The 12455-nt window shown below is 38.1% G+C and overlaps 1 protein-coding gene across 11 annotated transcripts in view; it reads right to left on the minus strand.

The window, feature by feature from the left end:
* Positions 1–401: 401 nt before the first annotated feature.
* The window catches only part of Tpd52l1 (TPD52 like 1), an 81470-nt gene continuing 69416 nt past the window's right edge, over positions 402–12455 (minus strand). For 3 of the 11 annotated variants that reach the window (XM_070010473.1, XM_070010478.1, XM_070010477.1), the window contains exons 5-8: positions 10468–10482; positions 8933–8971; positions 6415–6475; positions 402–1070 (exon numbers count right to left, since the gene is read on the minus strand). In XM_070010473.1, the coding sequence (XP_069866574.1) occupies positions 945–1070; positions 6415–6475; positions 8933–8971; positions 10468–10482 (241 nt within the window). In that variant the 3' untranslated portion in view covers positions 402–944. Of the gene's footprint in view, positions 1071–4714; positions 4821–6414; positions 6476–8932; positions 8972–10467; positions 10483–12455 lie in introns of all 11 variants that reach the window. The other 8 variants (XR_011369340.1, XM_070010476.1, XM_070010480.1 and 5 more) reach the window with 8 other exon arrangements.

The raw sequence follows: 12455 nt of genomic DNA on the forward strand, positions 1-12455 counted from the left end.
AACGCTCCAATATATGCTTTGATATTCTTACACAGATTGCAAAGGTGGAATGCTTTGTGAAGAAGCAGCTTCCACCCTAGCATATTTTACGTGCATAATTTCAGTCTTCCGATTTAAAGATGAGAAACGATGGTTTCTGAGGGACACTCAGTGCTGCAGTTTGGGTATGGCATGTGTGTCCTCTGCACAAAGTTCCCTCCTTTTCAGATTACCTGAGTAGCTATGACTCAATGTAGATTGGAGAAAGTTTTAATATCCTAGGGTGGCTGAGGTTATAAATACTGTCATATCCTCTTGTCCTATTCAAATTAGAAGTTAGTTTAAAATTGCACCTGTAAACTTATATCCTTTACAAACAATAACCCTGAGGACTTGAAGAAATAAAAAAAATTCAGTCAGCATTAAAATCAATTATTTTAATGACTTAAATAAACATACATAATTGATGTTGGTAAGGGGGATCACAAGCAGTTTGGTGACATTTGTAGTCACCTGCTGCTGGAGAGTTGAAAAGAACTCAGAGCCTCACCTGCTGAGATAAAGAACTGAATGGACTTTACTCAGTCTTCAAGGACATGCATATTACCATGGAAGCCAAGCAAAAAACTAAAAGCAAATAATAGTAGCTATATGATGGGAAATATATGTTGAATTACACAGATAAGTATTACAAATAATTGTGTTCCTGCTCCAGTGTGGACTTTTTTTTTTTTTAAGACGACGGTCTATAAATATTGAAGGGTGATGGCTAAATGGTCCAACGTCAACACAAATACACACAGAAATCACTTTAGGAGGATTTCTGGAGATGCTGTTTGAATAACAATATCAAGACCTATGTTCCCAGTGGGATTTTGGTCTTCGGATCAGGATATGCTCAGGCAGAGATGGGTGGGACAGTGGCCAACAGCCAGCTCATGGATGCAGCTGCAGGCTGGCTGGACCTAGCACTGCAGCTCCTCCTCCGCCTGCCGGGGGCCTCCCAAGGTGCTCTGGGAACTGGCATGGGCTGTAGAGTTAAGGACCTCCTCAAAACTGCCTCCGCTCTGGTTCGCTCCACCTACTTTCGTCTGAAACAGGTAGATAAGAATGCAATCAGTTTATTATATGTACTTTTAACAGAAAGGTCAAAAACATGGTTACTTTCAAATTTAGAAACTTATTAACCTTCAAAGCAAGTAAAGGAGGTAAAGAAATCAGTTTCCTTTAGCTAGTGCTAGAATTTTACTTGAGTTCTGAGATCAGATTCCAATGAAGTTTACACAGTTTTAGCAGTGTTCTCTTTATTTTTTGTACATTAAGATCCTAATACCTTCAAGAGTTATAATCAGACCTGAGTGTTCCCACTCACCAGAGAACTGATTGATCAAAGGGGGATTGGATTTTAGGTATAGCTGTCCCCAAATTTATAATTATAAACATTTTTATGAGAGTTGAACTTAATTTTTTTACTTACAACCTAGCAGGACAATTTTGAATTTCTGACAAATGTCCTTTGACAAAACGTCATGGCTAAATAAAACATGCTTTCTGTTCTCTGCTTCTAGAGTTGGAGTCTGAACACTAGAAAGAAGGCAAATCATTGGAGTAAGAATATCTTTGTGTGTGTGTGTGTGCGTGTGTGCACGCGCACGTGCGCACTTTCAGTTGACTAACAAGAAGCATGAAACATGAATTTACATTTTAAAAAATATATGTAAGTATAGTCAGGCACCACTATCTAATGCCTGTAATCCTAGCTACTTAGGCTGAAATTGTGAGGATCATTGTTTCAGGACCCTGAGGTAGAAAAGGTTAACATCCCGTTCTCATTGGAGAGTTGAATCCTTGGTGGCACAAGCCTGTTATTCTGGCTAGGAAAAGCCTAACATGGAAGAGTGTTGCCCAGGCACACACCTAAGCAAGAAGCAAGATTCTACCTCAAGAACAACCAGCAAAATCAGGTTAGAATTGAAGCTCTGCAGTATGAGCATCTGTCTAGTAAGTACTAGGTCTTGAATTCCAAACTCCAGTACCACCAAAGAGCAAAGGAAAAGAATGTGTGTGTGTATCTGTATATGTAGTCACATATATGCATGTATATACACATACATAGATGTATCTATATGTACATGCACATATACACATATTTTGAAAGATTCTTCACTAAATGCATTTCAGAATATTTAATGGTCCAAAATGTTCAATACAAGTCTTATCCATGTACACATTGGCCTTCCCATTTAGTATCCACAATGCAGAAAAACACTCAATTTGGCACTAAGGGAAAGGGAGATATAGAAAGTAAACTGTTGCTATTGCTGAGCTGAGGTAACTTAGTGCCCTGTCACTGTCACCACCAAGCTTGCTCCCAGCCACATATACGCACACCACGGAGAAAGGCGTCCTCAGTGTCTGGAAAACAACCAGATTTTAAAAATAGTTCATTAAAAAACAAAACCCCTCAAAATCCAAAAACAGTTCTAATTGTCATGAAGTCCCTTTCTGCCACTTACAAATGGTTGATGTTTCTCCCCCCTGCATTAAAAATTCATTTCTTTCTCTTTTCTTTGTTGAGACAGCATCTCACTATGTAGCCTAGGATTTTCTCAAATTCATGGTCCTCCTGCCTTAGCTGCCCACGTGCTGAGATTCTAGATGTGTGCTCGTGTACTCTCAGCTAGAAAACTTTTTCTGAACTGCATGTTTGGTCGCAGATACTCAAATCAGCTGTTATAAAAAGCAGCCACAGCCAGCACTGCACCAAGTGAAGGAACGTGGTGATGTTTCCATATGACTTAAAGTCTGGACAGTGGCATGTGAATTTCACTTTTTTTCTTTCTTTTTGGCAGTGGTAGGGTTTGAACCCAGGGCCTCACACTTGTTAGGCTGGTGCTTGACTACTTGAGCCATGCCTCTAGCCCTGATTTTTACTGATTATTTTGGAGATGGAATCTACAGATTTTTTTTCTCCTTGGGCTGGCATTGAATCACACTGTTTGAGATCTCAGCTTCCCAAGTAACTAGGATTACAGGTATGAGTCACTAGCACACGGCTTGCAATTTCAAATGTCACAAATTATTGTTCTTGGTGGTTTTTTTTCTCCCAGCCATTACAAATATAGCTTACAGGTACAACAGAAGTATGCGACCAGCTGCATCTGACCTTTAGTTTGTTGACCTCTGCAGAGAGCAGTGACCCTTTTCATCTGAGCACTGGGAAGAGGCAGAGGAATAGGGATGCTTTTAACTATGGGACTTCTCTAATTCTTTCCAAGATAAAAGGTTAAACTAATTCAGTATTGTCAAATGCAAAAGTATATTTGTTTGCCTCTTTTATAATAAAAATTCCACACCATGTAATACTAGATGTTTTCTTCGGGGCTTGCTTTCTTCTATTTCTTGATTTTCTCAAGTCAAAATGATAAAACAGAGATGTTTGTAAGAAGTCAGTTTTTGTAACCCCTCTGTATGATATTTTCACAATAAAAAAACTTTTTAATAAAAAAAAGTCAGTTTGGCACAGAGGGGTGAACACAGGGACTTCCTGACAATGGGAATTTACTGACTATACACGGTAATACTTTAGGTGAGGACTGCAATACTTTGTTGAAGCAAAGACATGAACAATCAGCCTCTCCAGCACTGTTCTCTTCATAATGGCTCTGCATCGAAGAATTTGTCATTTTTGTCACCAAAATTATAATTGTTCCTTAAAGAAAATTTCATTCTAACTGTCAAGTTGGCCTTCTTAATCTCTGACAAAAAAATAGATGGAAAAAGGAAACAAAAGGAATAATGTATCTTGCTTATTGTTTTTAAAGATTTCAATTCATACCATAGAATGTATTGTCAAAAAGTAGATGCACTAAAAATACTACCTGCGGATGAAGAATAGGTGGCAAGGATAAAGCTGCTCATGATTCACTGGAATATGGATGAACACACTAATGGTGGTTTCACAGATGCTGGGTGTGCAAATCTGATGATATGTTTTGGGTGACACAGTGTACTTGTTGACCATACAGGTCACAGCAGAAGAGGTGTTATCAAGTAATACATAGCCAGGATGTCAGCAGGATTAAATTGTATACAATTATGATGAACTGAAAAGTGTTTCATAAAACATCAAACTGTAAATTACTGAATCGGTATAAATGCGACCTGGTACATGTCAGATTGCAGATGTCAGAAGTAGGCCTTTATAGTAGAACATTTTTCTTCATATACATAAATATGTCTATGAGTTCCTGTCTATGTGAGTGAAAAATGGGACACAGAGATCATCAAGGTCTTCAAAAAAACTCAATCTTACCAATTAATGATTTCCAAGCAGGAAACAGCCCTAGGACCCTCAAGTGAAGAATGTTGTAGACATCGTGGAGGTTTATAACACAAAAGTAAACTACAGAAAACTATACAAAGAAAAGTGAAGCATAGCAAATGTTTAGTCTCAGATGGGGTGGGAAGGAGTAAGAAATGTTAACTATTGAGGACATAGGAAGCTTCACATATAGCGTGATTATCAGTTATTCTCCAGTGCCTGAGTGGGTAGGCGATGATGAATTTGGCATTGGCTGTGAGATAGAAGTGTGTGGGATGGACAACCATAAAACAGAATCTGCTTTCAGGAGGTCTTGGCACAAGCTAGATTTTGGTGGTCTATTCCCATGAGGAGAGCATGGTGAGAGGCAAAGTGTATGCGTGAGAGGCAGAGTATAGATCAAACACTTACATCACATGTGAGCCATGGGCTTACCAGAGCTGCATAAAAGCAAATGAAAATAAGCGGAGCTTTATTCTTCTGTTGCTTCTCTGTATTTCCTTCTTCCAAAGAAAACCTAAAAAGTACAACTTCTCCTCTGTCAGAACTGCTCTGAGGAACAACAGATGCTATCCTCTCTGGGTTGAATATGGCTGAAAACTAAGAACTGAGAAACTGATGTCTGCAATGTTGGCCTTTTGCTGTGATACTGGATGTTCTAGGCAAGAGATAAATGCTCACAACATAAAATGTTCCACCCTTTACTAGGGTGAATTCACGGCTTCCACTAGTCCCTGTGCATTTAGTAGTAACAGTGCTAACAAGGGGAGTATCGATACTACAAAGGTTGAAACCGATGATGAAGCTAATGAAGACATAGGAAAACCTGGCAATAATTTCATCCTTGTCCCTCAACACCTGATCACAGGCCAAATAGAGAAGAAGACCATGTTGAAGACACTCCCCTAAGTAAAAGAACTTCCAGGTCACACTCACTAAAAGCATTTGGGAGCTGAGGTGCGGAATAACTTGACACATTGCTGCACAATTCTCAGCAGCACACATGAGGTGTGTGATCAGCGTGTGCACACACGGCTGGTCTTGATTCGACTGAAGATCACATGTTTGTAATTTTTCAGGTAATAGTAGAATAAATGGATTTTAGTGATGGTATCAACGTGCATTGTTTAAATAGTAACTTTCAAAAATAATCTTAATAATTTCAATAACTTTTCCCAAGGTTATTATTACCTTTAAAATCTACACTGATTTTACTTTTTATTCTTTTTCTTCTCTGTAGACTAACTTACCTGTGCTTAAACACAAAAATCTGTTGAATTAAAAAAACAAAACCTACCACAGAATGGGCATATTTTCATTTTATCTCCCATGGGCCCATGAAACAGATTACTATAAAGTAATGCATGTGTGACTCAGCTTCATTTTCCTCTCCCTGACAGCCAACCCCACTGTGCTCAGCATGTGAACTTCAGGGAGTGGAGGGGTAGGGCTGGCCATGGTAACACATGATCAGATTTTTGTTGCTGGTCCATATTCAAACAAGACCCATTACAACAATGAGATGTACAAGTCATTATGTCGAAAAACGGACTTTACAACTTTGGCGGGAGGAGGGGGGGAGGGGGAAGGGGAGTGCAGGGGGGGAGGAGAGATGGGAAGGGGAAACAAAGGAGGAGGCAACAATGTTTGATAAGAAAAGTACTCATTATCTTGCCCAAGTAATTGTAAACCCTCTATATGGTATTATCACACACACAAAAAAAAGAGGAACTGAGATATTCTGGAACCTTCCAGATTCACTTGCCACTTTCAGACATATACCTTTACTTCTCTATGTATTTTCTCACATAACTACTTTGAGGGGGAGGGATAGCATTAAGACATTAAGTAAACACAAACCCAGTCCCCTTCGTTTGCAATTAACCTCTGAGTGATTTATTTAGACAAGTCAAAGTATATAGTAACACTGGTGAACACTTTTGTTTTAATCTAGAGATTCCTATGAGAAGAAAAACGTTTGGCTTTATGCTCAGCTACCTCAGCTGCATAGAATGCTGGTGGCCCTGTCTTACCTAGGGAACTAACGGTAGCCGTGACTAAGCTTTCCTGATGAAATGGACTCAGTCACATAAAATTAACTTTGTCTGTACCTTAAGGCTTGTGACAGTTGTCTCAACCCTCTCCTCAAATGATTTGAAAGTAGGAGAATTCCTAAAATAACAAAAAGAGAGAGAGATAAAGAGAGGTCAGCTCTAAAGACCTTGCGTCTTAGCAACCATGCTGTTTTGGTTTTCTGCTCCAGAGCTAGCTGTCATCTTGCTACCTATACCAAACATGTTTTAAAAAATGCATTTCACTTCTGCTAAGTTACCTCCAGAAATCAGAACCTGAGATTGAATATTTCTAAGTAAAATGGTTAGACACGCAACTGGACTAAACAACAAGAGGAAATGACTTGACTGTGACACTCCATAGTGCATTTACTAATTAATTGTTTCTATCACCACATTCCTAATCTTGACTCGGTCTTTTGGTAAAGAATAGAATCTGTCGGAGGCATGCCATATTTGAGTATTTGTATTTTGAATTTTATTTATTTCAGTAAATGTCAGACAAGACAGAAATAGCTCAAAGGGAAAAAGATCATAAGATTTTTATTACCATGCCTTAAAAAGTAATTATTTTGATAACTTACATAAAGTGGTCTTTCTAAAACTTAATGCATTCATTATTTTATGTTGAAGTATACCCATCACCTAATGCCTGATCAAAATGATGTTGATAGAATGTATTGTTTTCCCCCTTAAATAGGAACCATCTATTTTCTTACTACTTGGACTTCACAGCCTATTGGCATTTTATTTGCATTTCATGCATTGTGTTTTATAACCTACATGACATCTTGTTGCTTTAAGAGTAAATATTTCTCAGTTGTCAGTGACTGCATTTGGCCACATAACATTTCAAATTAATGTCATCATTTCCTTTGAAAATGATATCACTAAGTTGAAAGAAATAGGAATTGAACTAGAAAAATGTATACTACATCATATATCTGTTAAATCTTCCAATAATTGCCATTCTTTTCAGGTCATTATTTGCATTGTCATTATTTTCATTCAACTCAATGTTATTGTGTTTGAGAAACCACTCTCTAGTCTACCTTGAGTAAAGAAAAAGTAAAATAAGAGGAATGGACCAAGGAAAGTGCATATAGAAGCATAACTATAAAAATACAAGCTCAGCCATATGGCGTGGGTTAAAGCATGACTTTAATATTCTCAAGAGGTAATTGCCATAGAGAATTTGTTTTTTACTCAATTCGGCTTGATTGGGAATTGGGCTCTGAAACTACAACATACCAAATGGCCAAAAATATCCCTGCCATTTAGGCTGCAGGATTAACGATGGTGAGTTCTGAGTATGCAGGCATGACATCACACCTGCAGGTGACCCAAACACTAGTCAAACTAGTTCTGATTATTCAAATGATTCAAAAGCATAAAGCTGAAGCACATCACTCCCAAGTCAGGCTTTATTTGACTGTGTCTGCTCACTTACATAACAGCTACTAGTCACACCGTCCCAAGGGGACAGATAGTTAAGCCTAATGGTTCATGGGTATATGTTAGATATGAGAACCAGTTTTCCTCTCAAAGTCAACTTCAGGAAGACATTTGACCTAAAAACCACTAGATGGATTCCTATTCACAGAACAAGAACCAAGCCACTATTTTCCAAACCTTCTTCGGACACTTAGATTTAAAATTTGATAATAAAGAAGCTCAAAGTATGTCCATATTCAGTCAATGGTGGGGGGGGGCAAATTATTGGGAGATGAGCTAAGCAATTTTGAATCTGTATCCCCTGTTTATCACCAAAGAGCCAAAGAATGTGGTTAAAGTTCCTAATCAACTAATTAACCAAATAACCACAGAGTACAAGAGATTTCAGCAGACAATAGAATAGGCATTCTTGTAACTAAATTATGTTAAGAATGCATGTTGCAGAACAGAGAAAAATACTTAATCAGATTTAATCAGACCATACCCAACTATAAACTATTAGTATTGCAAATGACTCTAGAAAGAATTTGATTTACATGATCTCAAACTGCTTGCAGTAACTAAACTCTTTCCACATGTATTCAAATCACAAAGTATAAAATAAAGCAGGCATAAGACATATACTTGTGTCTGAACTGGGGGATGGTCCCAGAGGCTTAAGCTAGCCTCCTATCCCAGCAGTGTCAACCATTCCATTGGTGATGAAATCACAAATGTATTTTCACTTTGGCAAGCGTGCTGAGTATCTTTCAAGCCTTGTGCTAAGTGCTTCACACTTAGCCTCTTAGCATCTATGTCAAGTGGGTCTTATTTCTTGCAATGTACAGAAAGAGAAGTGGCAGTTGAGATAAATCACTTGTCTCTGATCACACAGGAGGATAAGCCAGTGTGTCTGATCAAATGAATCATTACATTCTCCTATCTAGTGTTAGACTTTCTTCCTGAAGATGATCAGAAACACCATGGGGCAGAACATGGCACATTAGCAATTTCTTCTCACAGAAAGTAGGATAGGGGAGAGAAGCTCACAAATAAACACAATAAAGTAATACTTCATATACATCTTGCATTAAAAGTATGTAAAAGATTTTGTACACATTACCTCATGGCAGGCATACTTATGGAATGGCGAATGGAGTACCTTCAGGGCACAAACAGATTAAAGGGGGGAAAAAGAAGATAGCAAATTTAAGTACATAAAAATCTCTTGATTTACAGTTCTAACATATCAGTTTCTGACATCTAAACTATTTTCTGCTCACCCAACCAAGATGATTATTTGTTTTCCTTAGACATGGGAGGGGTTGGGCATGGTCAACTTCCAAAGGATCTGAAGACAGAGCAGGTGGTCCACAGTCACATACTGTTGTATTTCCTGAGAATATGTGGTGTCTCCCTCTGGTCAGCCCAGTGGCCAACAGACATCATCTCGAAGTCCAATGTGTGTCTCACTCCTTTCTGATCAGAAAGGCAGCCAGGCACAAAGGGTAGTACCCAGGAAGTGCAGTCCAGCAAGTGGAAGCTATTCCTTTCATGGTAGAGCAACTGACCTTCGGAATGTAGGAAGCATTTGTTCAAAGAAGCATATGCAACTAACACAAGTCACACAGCCCAACATGAAGAAAGCTTTTCCTCACTCATTCAGGTTTGATTGTCAAGAACACCTAGCATAAATGTAAATGTTCTCGAGAATTTTGAGAAATGTATCCTCTTCATTGTAGAATAGCAGGCTCACCACTGCTCTACTTGCCTGCTGTTTTTCCACTGTGTCCCAATGAAGGATCAGACGGGGCATAGGGAAGAAGCAAGGAATCAATTTTCCTGGCCTGGTGTTTGCTCTCCTATCCCACTTTTCAAATTGGTCCCTGCTTTCTCTAATCCCCCAAAGCTAAAAGATCATGGATCAAATTGGCCATCCTCTCCTAATAATACCCACTGATACTTGGCAGCATTTTACCCAAACGAAGTAAGAAAAGGACAAAGAAACTCAAAGGTCACTAGTCTTATGCAAGACACTATATATAGAAATTACACTCACAAGATATTGTTAAAGGAAATCCACCATTACAAATACATTCATCTAATTACCAATACATTTTTAGGGAAAAAAATTGAAGTTCATAATAAGATTCTAGGTAGTTTAATCCAGACATTGGCAAACTTCGCAACACATGCATTTCTCCAACAAACGTTCTTCCAACTCCAGAAACATCAACACACTCCAAAGAGATTCTGAGAAATTCAGAAACTAGAGAAATGAAGTTTCTGTTTCTCAGCTTCACTGTGTAGAAGTTTAGAACAAAAACAAAACCCACACTACTCTTGATTTCCACATTGTTTCCAAGGATCTAAGGATCTTGCCGATGAAGAAACGATGAAGAAAGAGATTTCTAAGAGAATTCTTGACAAGTGAGGTTGGTAGACAGGGTTCAGAAATTAAATGTGTGCTTAAATAAGCTCAAACATAACAGCTATCTTATAACTAATTCCTTGCCTCCATTTACATTCTCTGAAATATAGTCCAGTGTTTTTGCGGGTGGTTGTGTGAAGGAAAGCAGGGAGGAGTGATGAGCCACAGATCTGCCCACATAGCCACAGGCACACAACCACACAGCCATACAACCACGAGGAGCTTACCCAATAGAGTGAGACCTACAGCCAGGCAGCATGGGAAAGAAGAGCAGGGGCAGAGTTAGCATACAAGATTCAAAGAAATGACCATCCTGCCCCTTGTCCCCTTTCAAGAGCTCAAAAGGACAGATCAACTGGCTCCATTCACCCCTCTTTTTTGAGAACATACTTGGCCCCCTGAATCTTGAGTTGCTGGCTGGTTCTAGGATCCCCTGTGGATTCTAAAACCTGTGGATGCTAAAGTCTTTATGTAGCTACCTAGTGGGATATTTATGTATAACCTGCACACCTACTTTAAACCATGTCTAAATTACATAGACTATCCAACATAAGGTAAATGTTACATAAATTTTATATCACATTGTATAGGGAATAAAGCAGCATACATAAACATCTGTACACAATCAATACACATAAAAATTTTAAAAAATATTTTTAACCCAGTTAATTGGATTTATGGATGTAGAACTCATGTATCTGGCTGGCCAACTATACTGACTAATTTGGCTTTGAGAAGTTTTTAGTAATGTATTATAATTTTTGCTTCTAATCATTTCCCCATGTTTATAGCAATATTCAGACTCTAATTAAACATTTGGCTCCTCCAGGTAGCTCATCCCTACTGGATCATAATCTGACAAATTTGCTATGAATTACAGAGAAGATTCAGAAAACTCTGGTAGCTTGCATTTCTTCAATGTACCCTGCATTTAATGTGACTTCACTGCATTTCATGGTTGAACATTTTGGTGAGGTAACGCATATTACCAATGCTATTCCACAGATGGCGAAAGAGACCAGGGTATGATGCCACAACTATTCCCAGGTGACATCTCATGGCCGTCAGGTTTAGATGAGAACCTTACTTTAAGAAACAGAGCCTGATTGTTTAATAAAATATGTAAATTGATGATGCTTTTTATTCTGTTATTTACAAGGCCTGCATTGAAGGTTTGTGATTTTTATTCATTTAGAAGTATTTTAACGAAGAAAGTATTGTTTTTCTTCTAAGGAATCTAATGATTTTCTGATCATCTTTTTGCAAAGGTTCAGAATTTTATTCTCAAATGTTCCAAAGAAATGTATAGGACAATTAATACAAAACATAGGATAACTTGATGTTTCACATCAAAGAAGGATTTAAAGTATAACATCTGTGCTAAATTTTCATCTTCCCACTGCCATTTTATAAATCAGCATGCTAATTAGAGCAAAATGTCAAAACATAATAATTTTTTTTCATTTAGGAGTCTACTAAATTGAAAACAATTTAAAAATAACTTGTTTGAGATGAATTTAAAACTAAAAATTATTTGTAACAGTGCTTGTTTTCAGGGAATTGTCACAGACACAAATGTTAGAAAGTATAGATTGGGATAAAAATAAAAATATGTTTCTGAATTATTTTAGCTCCACAGAATAATTTAGAACTGAATTTGAAAGTCTAGGGACACAAGTTACATTTTCAAGTGAAAATGTGAAATGTCCACCACAGCTTTGTATATTTGATGCTTGGTCCACAACTAGTGACTCTATTTTGGGAGGTGGTAGAAACTTTAGGAAGTGGAGACTAGCTGGAGAAAGCAAGTGATTAGGAGCATGACTCTGAAGGTTATACTAGGTCCTCAGTCCCTCTCCCTCTGCTTCCTTATACCATCAGATGAACAATCTGTTTCATCCGCTCCCACCGCCATGATGCTCTGTTCATCACTGGTGCTCAATTAAGCACTACTGAATTGAGCACTGAACATTCTGTAAACCTTATCCCAAATAAAGCATTCCTCCTTTTGAATTGTTCTAAGCAGTACTTCAGCATGGAAATGAAAAGTGTTGCTGCTACAGAAAATTGGTACATTGAAGTGAGGTCGTTGCTGTGACTCAACCTCACAATGTAGTTACTAACTTCTTTGTTTATGGGAGGTGGGGGCGCACGTTGGGAAAGTTTGAAACTATGGGATAGATTTGCCCTAGAATGTTATAAATACTAGAATGAT

The sequence above is a fragment of the Dipodomys merriami genome, unplaced genomic scaffold, assembly GCF_024711535.1.
Source record: "Dipodomys merriami isolate MVZ:Mamm:240054 unplaced genomic scaffold, mDipMer1.0.p SCAF_8, whole genome shotgun sequence".
NCBI classification, from domain to species: domain Eukaryota; kingdom Metazoa; phylum Chordata; class Mammalia; order Rodentia; family Heteromyidae; genus Dipodomys; species Dipodomys merriami.